Source organism: Mirounga leonina, unplaced genomic scaffold (genome assembly GCF_011800145.1).
Source record: "Mirounga leonina isolate KUSES-001 unplaced genomic scaffold, KU_Mleo_1.0 Mir_173, whole genome shotgun sequence".
NCBI lineage: Eukaryota > Metazoa > Chordata > Mammalia > Carnivora > Phocidae > Mirounga > Mirounga leonina.
The window spans coordinates 29427225-29447725 of NW_023270447.1; the positions used below are offsets into that span (position 1 = coordinate 29427225).

Consider the following 20501-nt stretch of genomic DNA (forward strand, 5'->3'; position numbering starts at 1 on the left):
GGCTTCTTCAGCTTAATTAGCTGCAAAGAACAAATTGTGTCTAAGCAAACCCTGAAAAGAGTTGCAGTGTCCAAGGGGCTTGGGCTTAAAAATATTAGAGATCTAGATTTTATCAGAGACATGAACAGAATTTTTTAAAAAGCTGTCCTAATATACAGTAGCAGCTCCCAGTTAACTTCTTCAAGTTTTATCTTCTTCAGAAGTTGACTCAATTCAGTTTGCTTCATTCTTGGAAGCCTCATCAAAATTCTCCACAAGATCTGGAACTTCATCCTCCTCCTCCTCTCCAGTGGCAAGTGGTGCTTCTCCAGCCACAGATCATGTGGGCAGAGCTTTAACGGGTCTTCCTTAAACTGGTCAGACTCTGCCCCAAGTTCGTTTAACATACTGGGTAGCATTTCCGTCAGCAGCTTTGTCTCAGCCTGGCCTGTGATGGTGAAAGTGTTCGCCCCCAGGGATGCCTGCACTTGAGGCTTGTTAAAGTGGATCACTGTTGCTTAGTGTGTGAACATACGTCTTCAACCCCACAGATACTGCTTACCCCTAACTTCTTTAAGGAGAACTGAAGTTTTTTATCATCTCCCGGCGCCATTCTCTGGACCACCCTCTTCTTCTGGCGAGCAGTTTCTCTTCCACCAGTGAGCACTTGAGCAGTTTGACGAGTTTCTCCCGGTTCATGGTAGTTTCACCAAGTTTTTCACCTTGTTGGAGCGGAAACGAGACCGCGCTGCGGACTGGGGTTGGCGCTCAGGGGTTCTGGGCCGACCTGCTGAGATTAGGGGCACACTCGCAGTGACGCAAGATGGCGCTAGAGGGCACAGTTCTTCGTATTTTATGATCCAGTCAACGTTTGTATTTATGGTTTTGGTGACTTTATGCCTTTCACATTATTCTGGTGTCACAGATTTGAGGAAACAAACATAAAAGAGTTCTTTGTAAGTTGTCCTAGCAAATAAAGCAAATATAGAATGTTTCTAGTTTAAAAATGTAACAAAAATCACATTAATATAGAACCTTAAGTTTTACAGAAGACTCGTGTATTATTTAATTTGGTCTCCACCTTAGCCTAGTAAGTAGCTAGAGTATTACTATTACCATTTTCTAAATGAAGAAGCTGAAGTTCAAGACAGTTTATCCATGGCCACACAAGTAGGAGCGATGACTGAAACCAGAACAAATTCTGAAAGCAAAGTCGTTTAAATTTTGTGTCCATAATTCTGTACAACAGATAGAGGAAGTGTATGACCTAAGGGGCAACAGCAATTTTAAAAAGACAATAGATCTAGATTTTAAGTTGTTCACATACTTAATATCAGTAATAATGAGCTGCTTCAAAAATCAAGACAATTTGAGATCCACTAATATAGGTGTAATGTCTAGGCTAAGGGAAAATAGTCACATGATAATCTGTACTGATCAGGTTGCATTTTTAGTACTGGTTGTATGCTGACTTACTGCATTTGGGGAGTGTCAAGGGGCAGAGATAAATAGCTGTCTGGCAAGGCAGTAAATTTCTTCTTTTTTTTTTTTTTAAGATTTTATTTATTTATTTGACAGAGAGAGACACAGCGAGAGAGGGAACACAAGCAGGGGGAGTGGGAGAGGGAGAAGCAGGCTTCCCGCCGAGCAGGGAGCCCGATGTGGGACTCGATCCCAGGACCCTGGGATCATGACCTGAGCCGAGGGCAGACGCTTAATGACTGAGCCACCCAGGCGCCCAAGGCAGTAAATTTCTTACCTGGAGACTGCGTAACTGTATGTCATCAATATTAAATAGGAACATTTCAGTGGGCATGAGGTGGGACTCAGTGGTGTCTGACAACTTGTTTAATTCTCAACTTCCTTAATACTCCAAGTCAGTGATAATTTTCTTCCAACATCTTTCTAATTGCTATCTTTGCATAGCAAAGTAGTAACTCCAAATTTTAATCTTTTAAGTGAATACATTGCATACCTTGGTTCTTAGTCGGGAGTTGGATATATATTTATCTAGGACTATTTTTCTCCTAAATATAGCCTGTGCAAAGGGAATGCTACCGTCCATGATCAGTTTCAGAGTCGTGGAGGTCAGGGAATATGTCTTAATATGATTTGATTATATAGACATGTACTTATTATGATCCACATTTTAGTGACTAGGTATTCTTATGACTGGCCTTAGAGTAAAAAACTTTGTTAAATTTTTATGTTTATTTTGAGAGCCTAAATATATTTTTGTTTTATAAGAATTTCACTAAATACACTTATTTGATTGATAGGCAATGTTGCAGTCGCATTTTTATATTATAAGAGTATCGGTCCCTTGTTTTCATCATCTGACAACTTATTGGAACCTCAAAGTTCTGATAATTCTGAAGAGGAAGAAAGAGTCATTTCTTCAGTGATTTCAGTCTCAATTAGCTCGAACCCACCCACGTTGTATGAACTTGAAAAAATAACATTTACATTAAGTCACATGAAGGTAAGCTGTTTTTCTGGTTACTATTGGTTATGAGTGTGAAACATTTAGAGAAGAGAACATTTTTTTATTGTCACTTTAATTGTATGTGAATTCTTGAGTTTAAAAATTAAGAGTAGTTTCAACTAATTTTTCTATAAATCATTTTTGTACTTTCAGTGCTCTGTAATCTTTCTAATAAATATCAAGGAATTTTACACATTTGATTCTCTGAAATTAAGTTATATTTTAATTTTATTTTTAATGACATTGTTCATTTTGGAAGCCTCCATACCTTTTAGGAATGAGTTATAAAAATGTATCAGAGCCAAAGAGATAAATGTCATTTGTGTAATGACAGAGTTGTTTGATTACTAATTGCCATTTAAAATAATATTTGCAGGGATTTAAATTTTGATTAAAATAAAATCACAGAGAAGTTTACATTATTTCATAAAGAAATTAGCGGAAACCATTTTATTCCTTTATTGTTATTTCAGATCTTTTTCAAGCTCATATGTAATTAAAACTCCATCATAATAAACACTAGAAAGAACTAAGTATTTGGGGGTTTTTATATACCTAAAAATGAATGAGGAAACTAAAGATCATAGATTATTTGCTGCTTTTTTACAGTTGATGTTTCTTGGACTTTCAATAGAGTTTCAGTCCTAGTACGTGGTTAAAGTACCCCTGATGCTCCATTTGGAGACCCTTGAAGCTGGACAATTGTATTTGTATGTTTATGGGGGTAGGGAGGGGACTAGAAGAACATATATGCTTACACACAATACAAATGTGTCACTGTAAATAAAGACATCTAATGTAGAGAGAAACTAAATGTATAGAAGATAAAGAAAATAGTAGCTCAAACCTAAACATTGGTAGGCATTATGTTCAGAAGAGGGTGTGAAATGTTTTAAGAATGGAAACGAAACTTAGATATTTTTAGATGCTAACTGACCTTTTGACACTAGAATCAAAACATTGTTCTTTCACATGCTCTGATGGGTTTTTCTGCAATTTTTACTTGTGGATTGTTTTGGCAGCTAAAGAGATGCCAAGGACAACCCACTTCACCAATCTCTGACACAATCACAAAACAAAACACAACACACATTTAAATAAAAATTCTTCACCAAAATTCATGGGAAAAGTTGGTTATTCTTAATCTTCCTCTCTGTTCAAATCTTGTTCCCATTCAAATTAATGACCCCTATGAATTTTTATCATTTTCTTTTGATGACAGACCTACATAATTCATGGTTTCCCTCTTTCTGAGAATAAAATTTGGATTCCATTGTTTTCCTAAAAAAATAGAAGCTATCTCATATATAACACCCTCAGTTTCCTGATTCCCTGATAATTTATTTGCAATTTCACCAGTTAGTACATACTTCTCCATTACCTCAAAGGAATATTAAAAGTAACTGTTATAGTATTATGTTATGATCACTTAATATAAATATGTGATAAAGAGAACTCTATTTATTAAACAACCATTCTGTAGTCTATGCAATCAGACTTTATCTCTGATCTTGTCTTCAACTGCTCTTTATCTCATTCACTGTACCCGAACTATACTGGCTTCCAGTGTTTCTGGAAGATTCCTATCCAGTCTCAACTCAGAACTTTTCCATTTTCCACTTCATCCGGAACCTTCTGTTCCCAAGTCTTAGGGTTTACTCTAACTTCATCGAGGTATTTGCTTTAATATCATCTCCTAAGAAAGTCCTCCTCCGACCAATCTCAACTACTTTCTCTCTCCTTCCCCTGGTTTATTTTTCTTGTTTAGTAATTTCTCATCTTATGAGAATCTAAAATCAGCGGTGCAAATGCTTTTTCTGTTTTGTTCAGTATTGTATTTTTAGTACTTGGGTCAATGACTAATACCCAGTATATTCTCTGTAAACATTTATCATATAAAGATCATACGATAATTATGTGTTGTGCACTATTCTAAATGATCTCATTTGAAATACATAATTCTCACAACTTTTGTGACACAGGAATTGATAAAATATAGCATTGTTGCAGTAACTTCAGTTCTTCCACAGAATGCCAGCACTCATTTATTAGCGTTGATTTTGTGCTTTACTTTTTAGGCATGGTTGTAATTATATTGATACGTGAAATGGTATTTTAAATATGAGAAGTGTGATGCTATATATATAATTCTTTCTCTTTTTTCCATCAGTAAAATGTCTCTTTTTCAGACCACAGATAATTATAGGAGTCAATGTGCATTTTGGAGCTATTCATCTGACACGATGAATGGCAGCTGGTCTTTGGAGGGCTGCGAACTGCTGTCCTCAAATGAGACCCACACCTCATGCCGCTGTAACCACCTGACACATTTTGCAATTCTGATGTCTTCTGGTTCTTCCATTGTAAGACAGTTTTCCATCATTTCGTATTTATAAACCTGCCTGTTTTCTTTTTTTTTCTTGTTTACATACATCAGGCAAGAGAATTAATTTTTTATGTTTCTTTGGGTGCAAATATATTTAGTTAAGTGATAAAACCCCAAAACTATCTTTTTTAGTCTTTGTTTTCTTACCTGCCTTGTATGACGTATTTAGACTGGATTTTTGGTTATTTTTTTTTTTGTCTAGGACCTACCTAGTCTATGATAGCTAGTAGGTTGTGCATTAAATATCTATCCATTGACTCTTAATTTTTAATGTTGCTTTATTTTTATTTTTTTTTTAAGATTTTATTTATTTGACAGAGAGAGACACAGCGAGAGAGGGAACACAAGCAGGGGGAGTGGGAGAGGGAGAAGCAGGCTTCCCGCCAAGCAGGGAGCCTGATGCGGGGCTCGATCCCAGGACCCTGGGATCATGATCAGAGCTGAAGGCAGATGCTGCTTTTAAAAACCACTTACATTTTAATGTATCATGGTCTTTAAGGGCCTTTGCCTTTGTATTGAAAGTTTATTTTTACCAGTTACAAATTAGCTAAAAATATTTGAAACCAGGTCAGTAAGTACTAGCGCATTTATAACTATTACAATGTTTTAATAATGTAGAACTGTACAAGATTTTTAAACACGAAAGTTCTCTCTACAGCGAGTAGGTTTTGTTTTTCGTATCCGTAATATCTTTCTTTTACACTATACAGTTTCTTATTTTATATCACTGTATCATAATCTTCGTTAAATTATAGGTTCATTTCCATGTCTACTGAGAATCCATCAAATATATAATGTGGCCAAATAAATCTGCCTAACCGTAATGTCAGTCATAAAGACTTTTTTCCTGAATGTTAAGTAAGCAAAGATGCCTCTACTCTCTATATAAGATATAAATATTCATCTGGTTAGAATAAAACCAACTTTTCCCATTTCAAAGTCTCACAACTTTACTGTTTTGATATTCTATATATTCAGCATTTCTGATACCGTTGTTTAATGTGTTTTAGATGAATTGCTGCATAGAAATAAGACTTGTTATTACCACTGATAAATCTGTTTTAATTAACCATTTTCACATTACAATAATGAATTGCCTTTCTAATATCATGAAACTGATGACGATAACATTGTTAAACCATACACTAATATATACTATGCCCAGGAAAAAAAAAGCACTAATTAGAGAACTTTTAAAGTGCTACATGATTTATATCAGATTTCCCTGAATATTAAGCATTTTCAAAGGTACAAAATTTTTCTCATCTAAATGCACATTTGTATTTTTACATTTTATGAACATTTTGATTAATGTTTCACCAAAAAAGGAAGTTCATTATATGTTGTAGTTCCTTTGACAAGTTACTGAGTTATTCTCTTAACAGCTTTATTATTATTTTCCCTTAGGGTATTAAAGATTATAATATTCTTACAAGGATCACTCAACTAGGAATAATTATTTCACTGATTTGCCTTTCCATATGCATTTTTACCTTCTGGTTCTTCAGTGAAATTCAAAGCACCAGAACAACAATTCACAAAAATCTCTGCTGTAACCTATTCCTTGCTGAACTAGTTTTTCTCGTTGGGATCAATACAAATACTAATAAGGTACGTAGATCTCTCTTACTCTCTATTTTGTTTTCTAAATTTGTACTTTCCTAAATATATATGTCATAGAATCACGAATTATAATTAAGAGCTTAATGGGCAAACGTACCATATACTTTGTTCCTAAGTCTTTTCTAAGTTTGCTAATGCTAACATATCTAAAACCTGCCTGTCAATTTCATTAAGCACAATGTCCCTTGTTATGACGAATCATTGGGACAAATGAAAACAGCAACATACTGAAGAAATAGCCTTTTTTTTGCTTTGTTTTTTACGTGGGCATTAAACAAAGGCAGAAGGGACAAAGAGAGAATTAGAAATAAAAATTTTATCTTAACACAGGGACTGAATAGAAAAGCAGTGGGTTCACAGGTTGAAATATGACAAATTGGCTCCACCTAGTCACTGCACTTTCCTAACTACCTATTTCCCCCCGTTACTGATGGAGGGCCTTACAGAACAATTTCTATATTGTGTTAGTCTGGGTCCTCCTAGAAGCAGACATTAAAATGGAATTCAACGTGCAATAAGTTAATTAGGCAAAATGGCTGAGAGATAATGGGAAGAGAGAGACTTGGAGAGCCATCCGACCGAGATGCAGGTCTGACCCCGAGTAAAGGAGAGAAGGAAGAAAGGACTAGTAGTAGGTGGAAGCATTTTACACAGCATTGCCGTTCTCAGGAAAGCTCAGCATGGTTGCAAGGAGTCCTTTGAGAAGACCTTGAGCCAGAGTCACGTGGCAGAGGACTCCTCTGTGTAGCAGCCTGTGGGAAAGAACACAGCAGCTAGAGCTCTAGGTCAGCTGCCCTCCATGCAGGTAGAGACTGGAGAAGTGCATGCTCGGGGCCACAAGACATTAAATTGCCTCCGTATTTCCATCCCTGTTAGAAATCTTTCAAATACTGACACTAATGCCTAGTTATCAAGTTCTTCTTCTGAAGTAGATGCCACCAAACATCTATTTTAAATAGTATACTCTAGACTATAAACTTCATATATATTTTTTTTTTTATTTTGCAGGGCTAGTCCTGACACCTGCCAGTTTTGTATAGCACCCACTATCCTCCAATGCCTATTTCCTCCTTCAGTTTCATCTCCCCGTTACCCTTACCCCAAAATATTCCTTAGAATGTTTATTTTCAATTCTGTTTCACCTCTCAAGTTCTTCCCATTTTCAAGCCATATGTCAGTCTTACTTCCTCACTAAAGTAGTTCCCAAATTTTGATCACTAGTGACCTCTCTGTTCCCAACCTTATATAGTACTCCCCAGTATATTTTAGTATATAATCTCATTATGCTTGGATTGTACTCTTTTTTATTAAGTGCAATAGGTATGGAAGTTTGTATTATGTTCTCTTTCCAGCAATAGATATTGTTAGTTCTATTAGTACAGAAGTGTGTAAATATACTTCTTCTTCTGTTCTTTCTTATAAGCCTAACTCCAATTCTATGTGTGAAGTAAGAACTAATAAATAATATTTAACTGAAATCCATCTCAAATTTACCTGATAATCTTATAACTTAAAGTGATTCCATAATGGATATTTTTGTAAAATATATCATCGTTTGTTTTGTAAACTTAATGTTTGCCACAATAATCAAGACACTTATTATATTTCATTTACCATAGTATTAGCAATAATTTTCATTCTTTGAGCATGAATAAAATTAAGGAGAGTAAAGGCGTCTCCAAAACAGAAATTAACTTAAATCATAACACATTCACTAAGATATCATGGTTTACATGTGACAAATCCACAACTTCTCACATGATATAAATGAATAAAAGCATAACTCTCTGGACAAGAACAGTAACTTAGTTCTATCACGAGATTTCTTCACAATTGAGGCTTCACATTGATGAAGCTCAGCTGGAAGTGGGACATCTTAAAAAACTGGCACTTGAGAGGATATTTTAACGTGATCAAGCATTATATCAAGTGGCATAATTTGAGGAGAAAGTCGGGATTTTGTGTTATGCTAATGTGAAAGCAAACAATACTTATGGTTTCTTTCTTTCCTTGATTTCTAGCTCTTCTGTTCAATCATTGCCGGGCTGCTGCATTATTTCTTTTTAGCTGCCTTTGCATGGATGTGCATTGAAGGCATCCACCTCTATCTCATTGTTGTGGGCGTCATCTACAACAAGGGCTTTCTGCACAAGAATTTTTATATCTTTGGCTATCTCAGCCCGGCTGTGGTAGTTGGATTTTCAGCATCATTGGGATATAGATATTATGGCACCACCAAAGTGTAAGTTAAGATGATCTCATAAGTATTTGAAATGCAATTCTGAATATGCTTCATGTATCATTGAAAATGTTGCTTTGCAAAGTACATACAAACATATTTATAGATTTATTATTTACTTTTCAGATGTTGGCTTAGCACAGAAAACAACTTTATTTGGAGTTTTATAGGACCAGCATGTCTAATCATTCTTGTACGTATATTTAAAATTGGTTGGAATTCCAAAAAGTGATGATTAAAATTCACAGCAATCAGGCATTACTCTGAGGGAAAACAATAATTCTGAGCACATTACAGTATGTCATTTATTAACATTTTATATATATTCATCACGATTGAGAAAAACATATATATATACATCTTAAATTCAGAGGTATTACAATTCATCTGCCCCTCCTTGAGGAGGAGGAGATATTTCTGCATAACGTATAGGAAAAGCATTTCTCACTTATCAGTAATGTCTGAGCATACTTCAATACTGAGAGTTTGCCAAGCAGGTGATAATCTGGCATTTCGGGTGTTTACGTTATTTAATCTTTTATCAATGATCAGTGATCTTTGAAGATTAGACTGTCATCTTTATAGTTTTGTCATGCTCATGTACCCTGTCATCATGAAAGTGATTTTAAACTAAATTGCAACATCAGAGACAAGAACCCACTATTTCTCATGAGCAGACAAGTCATATATTGATAGTCCCATTTCAGTGAGGAAGAGGGCCTTTTAATTCTTATTGGAACCTACAAATTTGGCAGGTGTTATATGTTCCTTTCTAAATAAAGACATTTTTAGATGTCTCAAGAGCATTTCTAAGTGCTGTAAGTTTTCAAAGCCATTCTGAATATAATAGTCCATCAATGAACCTGGGAGGTCTGACAAGGCTCTAGAATGGAGTGAATTGTCAGCAAAGGAGCTGTGACAATATTTTGGACAACTTTGTCCCAGACGTTTTGACCATAAGCTAGCTATCTTTTTTGAATTGTTTTTTCCCTCACTCTTTCCCCTTGTGTTTTTGTGGTTTGTAAGGAAGCTGTTAAATGGAGAAAGACTTGAAAGGTAAAGCAGAGAATTTTCACCAAGGCTTAGTTTTTAATGGTATGGGTGAAATAAAGTGAATTCAGAGGCTATATTTCCTAATCATCACAGAAAATTGCTTGTAATTCTCCCAATGAATCCAGTAATATAAAAAGAAACCATTGGCTAGATTTCAGCTAAAATAATTTCAGAGTTAGTTTATTATACTTCCAAAATTTTCAACCCACATGAGAATATAGACTGAATGTTGTCCCTTCCACATACTTTCATGGGTTGCCCTGATAGGAGTATTTTGTGTAAACACACTATCTATATATTCTGATTTTCCTGGTTCCATCTCTACAGAATGGACCATCTCTGATATTGTTTTGTACAAGTGAAAGTTCTTTGAATCAGTCATTCTTATAAGTAAGATGAAAAGTAGTGGGCCAGATATTATAGTCAAAACAAGAAAAATACTCCTATTTTTCTCTTAAGTAAGAAATGGAAAGTGTTCCCTGAAATTGCTTTTTACTTTTGCTTATGTAAGGGAAAAGATAACTTTGGATTATCTTATAGTGAAGTCTACAGACTTTAGATGGGCTTATCTAAAAATGAGTCCTGCTAACTTTCCTAGAAGCCTAAATGAATAACGTCACACTGTCCTCGTCTGGAATTAATGGACCTATTTATCTTCCATAGTTTCAGTATGATAATCATTCCGTTTAACCTGAGGGTCAGGCTACTTAAGAAATGGATGAGGCCCCTCAGTTTTACTCTAAAACTGAATAACGTTTATCTTCTTTAGTATCTTTAAAAGCAGCAGAAATTCCTTAATTACTGAATTGAAGTGAATCCATTTATTCTAGTTATTCCTGGTTTTCTGGGCTAATCGTGGCTAATTATTATTATTGTCGCTGTTATTACTGTTTTTTCTTGTTGTTATTATTCAGCTATATGTTGTTGTCAATGTTATTATTCAGCTGTATGAGACAGTGTTAGGTGAGATATATCCTGTTGTCCCAGAATAGTATACATCTTTAGTTCAGAAATGAAGTAAAAGAAATATTGGGCACCAAACATTTGAAAAAGGGCCTCTAACAGTTTGGGTCTGACACTTCCACGGGTCTGATAAAGAGACAGTAGGACCAGCTGTAGCCCCGTAAGAGGAGTGGAGATGGAAGCCCCTGGCCAGGGATAGTGGTTTAGAACTAGGAGTCCTGGGTGCACCTGAGTGGCTCAGTCAGGTAAGCGTCTGACTTCGGCTCAGGTCATGATCTTGGGGTCCTGGGATTGAGCCCCACGTCGAGCTCTCTGCTAAGCAGGGAGCCTGCTTGTCCCTCTCCCTCTGTGCTCTCTCCCTCTGTATTCTCTCTCCCTCTCTCACATAAATAAATAAATAATCTTAAAAAAAAAAAAGAGTCCTTGACCTTTGGAGGAGAACAGTGTTCTTTATGAAAAGCTTTTCTTTTAGCTGCCAGTGAAAAACAGGCAGGGGCTCCCCTATCTTTTGGAAGACAAGGTGTGGACAAGTACTCTGAAAGGTTTGTAGGTAATGGGAGCAGAAATATAGTAAGAGTAAAATTATCGTTCTGATCCCAGATCAAATGCCAGTGTGACTGGATTTTCACATCTCTTTGATATATAAGAGCAGAGCATAATGAGCCAATTTTTATGCTTGACATATGTCCCCTGACTTTGGGCCAAATCTGAATATAGAGACTAGACCTATTTTTGTTTGGAGTTTCCTGCAAACTGCATGCCTACTGGAGTATTTTTTGACAGCAGGGAAGGAAAGGATTATTAGATACCATGCCTAGGAATAAAGTGAGGAAGGAACACACAAAACTTCAGGAAAGTTAGAGAAGTGGACAAAAGTTGTAGGGTTGCCCAGAAGGTTGCCAGGTCAAAACAAAATTATACACAACTAAAATAATGGGTTGAATAAAGGTGAGGTTTTTTGTTTTTGTTTGTTTTGTTTTTTTAAAGATTTTATTTATTCATTCATGAGAGACAGAGAGAGAGAGAGGCAGAGGGAGAAGCAGGCTCCCAAGGAGCGGGAGCCTGATGCGGGACTCGATCCCAGGACCCTGGGATCATGACCTGAGCCGAAGGCAGACGCTTAACCATCTGAGCCACCCAGGCGCCCTAAAGGTGAGGTTAAATGGCGACATGACTATCCTTCTCTGAAGAATAGAAGGGGCCAAGATGGAAAGGAAATTCTATAAACACCAAGAAAATCACATATACTATCTAAGTGGAGGCCATCACATAAGCCAAGATTACCAACAATAGTAGGAACCAAACTAAACCAAAGTGATGTCATGAAGCTCCATCAGCGAGAGATAATCAGGCCAGTCTAGCCTCCAACAACAAAGGAGTTGAGCTTTATCAATGAAGGGACAGCATCTGAGAACCAACTATGCTGCCCCACGCTCATCTACATAGATCTACTGAATTGAAAGTCATTATCCCAGGGCGCCAGGGTGGTTTAGTCAGTTAAGCCTCTAACTCTTGATTTCAGCTCAGGTCTGGATCTCAGGATTGTGAGATGGAGCACCGTGTTGGGCTCTGCACTGGGCATGAAGCCTGCTTAAGAGTCTCATTCTCCCTCTTCCCCTCTGCCTCTCTCTCTCTCTCAAAAAAAAAAAAAAAAAATCATTATCCTATGTCTTGGTGTACTCTGGTAGGTAAGGATGCCAAGCCATGTAATTAAGTTTGCCAGGTTAATTGGGTGTTATGGGCATGATGGGAGAACAAAGGAAATATCAGAATTATCCCCTGCCCACTATAGTATCAATGAGGATAAAGCAAGACAAAACAAATGACAAAGAACAACATATAATAAAATATAAGTGATATTGATAAGATGTGGGAAAGATCAATATGAGCATGACAATCAATCAACAAGTCTTCATTGAGATAGATGAACTTGCTTGTAGATGGGGCAAGAAGTAAATCTGCTTTACAGCAGATTCTTAATGTGAATTTAAGTGTCTACCAAGAAGCCCCCAAAACTTACCAGATTTCCCTTGAAGGTAAACAAAGGGCACAGACAAAATGGCCACCATTGTGCATAAGACAATGCCAGAAATAACAAAATTATCATCATCTGTCTGTTATTAAGAATAGTCAAGAATCTGAGGTGCCTGGGCAGCTCAGTCAGTTGAACATCTGACTCTTGACTTTGGTTCAGTTCATGATCTCAGGTCCTGGGATCCAGCCCCGCAGGTTGGGCTTATGCTCAGTGGGGAGTCTGCTTCTCTCCTTCCCTGTCTCCCTCTGCCCCTTCCCCCAGTAATCTGTGCATGCCCTTTCTCTCAAATAAATAAATAAATAAATAAATAAATAAATAAATAAATAATCCAAAAAAAAAAAAAAAGAATAGTCAAGAATCATCGTTTCATGGATTCATCACATCCTAGGCTAGGATGCCACAAATTATTCACAAGTTTTTCTTCCATAAACTTATCCATTTCTTCTCCACTTTCAGGATCAAACTATTGCTATCCCTTCCTCATATTCTAGTATTAATAACAGGAATTTTTTTAATTTACAATTTATTAAACAGCTACTACTCACAAATCGCCCACATTGTTATTATCTATTCCATTTTATAGTTAACAAAAAATAGGATTTGATTCAAAATGTTAAGAGATTGGCTCAAGGCTTTAGGTCTACTAGAACTTGAAACTAGAGCCACCTTTTCATTTTACCTTGCCTCTTTTGCAATTTCCTTATTGACCTATCTTTCTGCTGCCATTCTCTCCAATTTTGTTTTAACCTGTCCATAATAAACAGCCCCAAACTCAGCTCAAACAATGGCAACTATTAATAAAAAATAACATTAATGTTAAACCCTATTATGTTCCTGAACTAAAATAAACATTCTCTTCTCCATGTGTTGTTAGCACATTTAATCTAATTCTTTAAACAATTCAAAAATGGCTGCATGTGTGTGTGTGCGCGTGTGCATAATTATTTTATTTTGAAGGTGGAAAAATTGAGGCATAAAGTGATTGCACAGCTTGATTAACAGCTAGTAAGTATCTGAGCTGAAACTTATATTCATGAAGTTGCCATGGCCTGCTTTCTTAATTCCAGGGCTGATATTCCCCTTTGCCTATAGGCCAAATTCTATACTCTGGAATGTCAAGTTCTCAGTGATTTAGCTGAACCCAGCCTATTTTTAGCTTTCTTTTTCACACTGCTTAACCCCACAAAACAGCTCCTCCAAAAATTTCATCCTTCTTAGAATACTTGCTGTTCTTGAATATCTTCTCGGTCCTTTGCACTCAGTAATCCTACCACCCTTGTGCACAGTTCTGCCTGAAATCTTATCATTAATTAATACAGGACTTGATGAAAACTTTTCCAGATTTGTAACTAATCTCTTTCTCCAATGTATTTCCATAGACTTTTTATTCAAATCCTCCATAGCGCTTTCAGCGCTCTGTTCTGTTGCACACGGTAATTTTCTGTGTGCATTACACTACGCATCCCCTACCTCCAGACACCCAAACAGAGTTTCTTCATTTACTGACCCATATCTTGCTCAATAATCAGTATCATTGTGGTGCACACCTTACTGGCCTCAACTCAGTAAATTGCAGTTATTCTCTATAGAGCAGCATTCACATTGCATTCTCTATGAACCCTAGACTATAAAACTGACTCCTTTGGGTCACCCCAGAATACAGAGGTATTTAGTAAGTCTTTGATAATTATCTCTGTATTTTAATTAATCTGTTAATAAACACCATAGCAATAAATGAGGCAGGAAGAAACACCGTGAGATCCTTAAGCAATGTGACTGCTCTGTGTCCTGGGTTTCTAATACATAAAATAAAGATACCAGGGCCAGCCCTACACACAACAAGGCTATGGTAAAAGCAAAGCAAAATGTTTTAGAAAAAACATCCATTCTTTAAGCTTAAAATAGGAAAACACACAATCATTTGGAGGACAATTTTTGGCTCTCTCATTTATGCTTTTTGTATTAAAAAATAAAGACGAATTTTATTTTTTTATTTTTTTTAAGATTTTATTTATTTGACAGGGAGAGACACAGCGAGAGAGGGAACACAAGCAGGGGGAGTGGGAGAGGGAGAAGCAGGCTTCCCGCGGAGCAAGGAGCCAGATGCGGGGCTTGATCCCAGGACCCCAGGATTATGACCTGAGCCGAAGGCAGCCTCTTAACAACTGAGCCACCAAGGTGCCCCAAAAAATAAAAACGAACTTTAAAGCCATGGTTTGCACAGCAAAAAAATTGTATGCAAGGGAATGTATGTTTGGCTAATATAGTGTGTATATGTGTGTGTGTATACATACATATACATATACATATACATATACATATACATATACATATATATATTTAAGCATAGATCCTAATTTTTAAAATATTGGTGAAGATATGACAGCATTTGTTTAACCATATAGCAAGATATGATTATAATATACATACTTGTTACTTCCTGGAATTTGTTAAAAAGTCTCTAGTACACTCTGCCAGAGAAAGTTTAACCGAAATTAACACAAAGTGTAAAATATCTTAAGAAAAGCAATAAAAATTTAATAGAAGAAAAAGACGGGATAAAGACAAAATGTAAGTGAACGTTCAAATATAAATAGATGATTAGTGGTGATTTCGTTATGCCTAGCCTTCAGTGAGGGATTAGATTGGTTTCGTGACTTTCTCTGAACAAATCTGGGAAGACCCGTACTCCAGGGCACACATCTCTATAGAACAATGGCCATACCTGTCATTCATCCATGGAATCCTTGCATTTCTTCCACAGAGTAGGGACTAGGTCCTGCAAATGATATTTGCTTGTTTTTATGAATGGAAACCCTGGAGCATGTCTGTGTTGGAGATTATGATGTAAAATGCCTTTAAGACAATATGTAAATGAGTAAGAACTGAATGAGATCAGCACTGGTGGCTTTTTCTACCCCTAGGTGTGTTGTTTCAAAGGAATATTCATGCTTTTAATCTACTCTGATAAGTGCTAGCAATTTAGGTATTTGAGCAGCAACATTCCCTGCATTGATCAAGTGAAAGTATTTCCTCAGGTGTTGACTCATTAATATTAAGGATCTCTTGGAATTCTAAAGTATGAACCAGTGACCCCGCGGATTCTATGAATCACTACATTTAGAATGTTAAGATTGTAACTATACATAAAAAGCCCTAGCCATGCTTTTGAAAGATTGAGCTCTACAAAAAAGAGGCTTCTAAATCTTTGTAAAGCAAGCTGCAAACTGAAGATAATTTCCATAATTCATTTCTTTCTTCAATATTTTTAATCTTTAATCCTGAATCCTTTCAACTAAAACTGCACAAGCGATTAGATTCAAGTACACAAATATAAAAAAGAGTTGGTGAAAATAATTTAACTTTTAAGTAGAAATTGAAGTTTCCTATAGACATGTTCAGTATTGAAGAATAGAATTTGCTTGATTGAGGCAAATACTAATTACACTATGTCCAAATAAGGCATTTTCTTTTAAAAAAATGTGAGCTTTCATTTGAATTTAAATCACAACCCTTATAATTGAGTGTTTCTATATTACTACTCCTACCCCCTTCTTTTTAGGTTTGCCCAGAATTCCACTGTTCTTTGTAGTGGCCTCCTCTAATGGTTCTTCCTATGCCTGCAATCTCTTAATTCCCTTTCACCAGGAAACGCCTATTAAAACCTCCTCAAAAGTGAATTCCTCACATAACCTTACACAACGGACAATGTCTATGTATATTTATTATTATGTGAGCTATTCTTATTACATTTTTTAATTTCACAAATTGCCCAAGCTTGAAAGAAATGCAAATATTACAAGACTAGGCAAGGTAACAAGAGGATATTTTATCCCACATTCATATTTTTCATGACTAACTACTCTTTTTCTTAATATTTGCTCTGCATCCTTCCAGACCTTTGGTAGGTGCACACGCGTGCGCACACACACATACATACACATTTATATAAATTTAGGCAAAGAAATTGATTACAAATTCAAAAAACCTGAATCATTTATAACCTGAAATAAATATAACACATTCATCCTTCTTTGTTATAATATACAACTCTACCATTTTTATCATTGCATATTATCCATATTATGCTCTAATTTATTTTACCACTTCCTATTGATGAACATCTAATTGGTTTCTAATACTTCCTTACTATAAATAATACTGCATACCCAGAGAATTCCTGTTCCAATATAGTTACATATATCCATTATATAAAATTGTTAAGAAATGCTTCTTAAAAGTAGAAATGCAAGTAGAGACAGATTTTTAAATTTACAAACTGCCTCCAAAACATTTACTTCAATAGATACTTATACCAATAATATTTGAGAATGTCCCTTTTCTGACATTTTTGTCAACACTAGATATTATTGTCTACTATAGTGTCTAAATAGCTGAACTGGAATACATAAACCCAAGGGAAGGATTATGATAGACCAGGGTTCCACAATCATGGCACCATTGACACTTTGGACCAAATCTCTGTTGGAGGACCCATCCTGTGCATTATAGGGAGCCTAGCAGCATCTCTGGCTTCTACTCACCAGATGCCTATAATAACACCACTACCACCACTGCCTAGACATGACAACCAAAGAAGTCTCCAGTACAACCACATATCCCATGCAAGATAATATCCCGGATTCTTTCTACTAGAAAATACTAGTCTAGACTTGGATATTAAGCAGCTTATATAGGAGTGCATTTTGCAGCTTTCTTTAAACAGCAAAAATATAAGAAAAAGAATTAAAATCATAGTTTGGGCAATGTCCTTCAGATAACCCTATTGAAGCTATATTAGAAACACTAACCATCGTAAATTTTACATGTTGTGGATAACAGCATCAACATTTTAATTACATCTTTTAATTTAATGGCACCATATTTGTTAGATGCATCTTTTAGTGACCTCTGTGATTCAAGACATTTTAAAATTCTAACCATTTCTTCATATTATATATTAATAAGCATTTCAGTGCCTGTAACACTTTGTTACATTTTTGTATTATTCCAACCTTCTTGAAACAATAGGTAGCTAGAATTTTAAAAAGAACGAGTTAAAAAAAACTTAACATAAATAATACATTTGTAGTTTCCAATGTACTCTCATATATGGGAGTCATATTCTTAACTGGAAATCCCTTCACAGAAAATCTCCTTGGGATTTGTACTAAAAAATTTTCATAAAAATTGAATAACTTCATAGAAATTAGAGACCCAAAAAAATATATTGAAAAAAATCCCTTAGGTCTCTCAAGTCCAATTAGAAAAAACTGGCCAAGGTGAAGTTCATCACTGGTATTTTTTTAATAAATATAGCTTTACAGTGAAGGATGTTACATCATGATATGGTGCAAGTGAGTTGGTAGTGCAAGATATCGTTAGAATCATTATTCACTTCACATTTGTATTGTCTTTTAATCTTTACAAAACCCTTTTAAAATCTCAGTTAATCCTCACAAAAAGCTTTGGTAGTACAACAAAATAAAAATAGTAATAGCAGTTACTAAGAGATAATGTTTTACTAGAGTTTCAGTAGATCTAGTAACTATAAACTTATCTATTTATAAATATCTATGGGGGTTCTGCTATTTATAACTTTTTAAAGAAGTACACCAATTCCTTGAGAAGAACTTGTTACGCTAAAGCAAATTATGTGCATTCTTATGTAAGCAACAGATAAAACTTTAAGCTTCTACTTACTAAGAATTCATAAAAACTTGAACTAAACTTGGCTAAAAGCTCAGTACATGTTCTGATCGTTGTGATACCTCTGATCTTCCTCCAAGCATAAAACACTTCCTGAAGCTGGTCTGCAACAAAAGTGAGCCCTTTGAATCAGTCTTTATTAGCATGTGCAGAGATCTTAGTCTACACATGAGAAAATATTTAATCTTCCCTCTAAGTATTTATTATATCCCTTGGTCTCCTTCAGAATTCTCTGCCAAATACAAATGACTTATTCTGAGAGAATAGACTATCTGTGTGGCTCTGTCTTGATTTCTGTTTCTCATAGGAAAATGTTGTCATGTCTAGTTTCAGAGTTTCCCAAGAAAGGAACATTTAAAATTCCTTCTGATAAAACAAAACAAAACATGGCTCCCAATGATATCTGATCAAAAAGAGAGCTCAAGTTGTTCACTGTTAGGGCACAGCCTTTAGTCATTAGAGCTTATTTCACACTTATCTGGGTAACAGCCACCATTTTGTCTGTATTTTAAATAAGTGAAAACTTAGGCTTAGTGCAGCCTTAGTGAAGCAGTTTACTCGGGATCACCCAGCTACTGAGTGGTGGAGGCAAGTTCATGCTTTCCAGAGTCACATTCTGCAGTTTTCACTACTACATATCCTTTCCTTTTGAACGGAGCAGATTTTGTTAGGCGCATGAAGAATGTGTCCGCATCTTCCAGATTCCACAAATGGTTTTAGGGTAAGTTGTGAAAGACCCTAGCAACTACAGACCTTCTAGAAATTATTCATAAAATTTCAATTCTTTTTTTTACTTAGTGAAGGTGTCAAAATAAATTACTTTCCATCTTGTTGAAAATGAGGGAAATCTTGTCCATTATAAATATCTCTCCCCCCATTTTATTTTGTTTTATCTCTAAATCTTGCCAAGAATATCCAACAGCTAACCAAAATGCCCTACCTAAAATAATGACTGTATCAGACTATAGATCAATATGCGGAATACAGAGAGTCTGGAGGCTTACTGTTCTATTAATTGATATTCATCAACAAGTAGTTCCTGTTTGACATCTAATTGTTCAAATTCCTTCTTTTCATTTTCTCTCATCAAGAAAAAGCTGAAAGCTGAGTATAATGTTTCACCCATTTTTAATTGTCCTTAATTTCATATTTCTAATTAGAAGATTAATTTTTTTAGAAAAAAAAGTCTTTGGGGTTCTTTTAAAAATCTTTATGATTTTATTTTACTAATATTTATCAATATAAGTAGTATTAAATCAAAATAAAAGTACAGGTAATATGAAAAGAAAAAACCTGGGAAAAAATAGGAACAACACTTTGAATATTTCAGAATAGGTCAAAACTTTATCAAGTATTAAAGACCCAGATAAGGCTGTGCTAGTAACTGAAGGGATATAAATGGAGAGGAGACACAAAAAGTGTATCAAGAAGACATGTGTAAACAAACAACTCTAAGACAACACATTAGTGTGCTTGAGGTAATATTTTGGAAAAGCAAATCTGAACATTTCTTTACCCCTTAATTACATCTTTCTTGGCTTTATTGCTCTTGGGGTCAAATCTAAAACTTTTAACAAAGACTTCCATAAGGTGACCATATTCATTTATCAATCACCAAAATCTGGACCTTTTTAGGAATGAAAGTAGGTAATAAAAATCATTCAAGTTGGTTTCATTTTATTGATGGACCTATAAAACAGCTCTATTCAAAAATCTATTTTCAAAAGTAATTTTTTTTCTACACAACACCGGTGATTTGGAATAGAGCACCATGAGCCTGGACAATGTGGCCATTTTGAATCTTTCTGCCACTATCCCCTGATGATGAAGAAGGTAGCTGTCCCTAACCACTCACGTATTTGAGTGGAAGTTGATGCTTACACCGTATCTGGATAGGGTCTAGAAAGAGAGGGGGGATATTGTTGGTTGTCTTCCATATTTGAGCCCCTGTGAAGATCAGAATGGTCACTGCGCACGTGACTCTCACACAGCACCCCAAGAGACATGTCCCGGTGGAAGTAGAGCTTAC

The 20501-nt window shown here is 35.6% G+C and overlaps 1 protein-coding gene across 1 annotated transcript in view; it reads left to right on the plus strand.

Moving 5' to 3' along the window:
• Positions 1 to 20501, plus strand: part of ADGRL4 (adhesion G protein-coupled receptor L4) — a 107087-nt gene that overhangs the window by 68770 nt on the left and 17816 nt on the right. The window contains exons 9-13 of the mRNA XM_035018179.1: positions 2259 to 2461; positions 4654 to 4827; positions 6258 to 6461; positions 8495 to 8715; positions 8839 to 8905. Coding sequence (XP_034874070.1) covers positions 2259 to 2461; positions 4654 to 4827; positions 6258 to 6461; positions 8495 to 8715; positions 8839 to 8905 — 869 coding nt within the window. The remainder of the gene's footprint in view (positions 1 to 2258; positions 2462 to 4653; positions 4828 to 6257; positions 6462 to 8494; positions 8716 to 8838; positions 8906 to 20501) is intronic.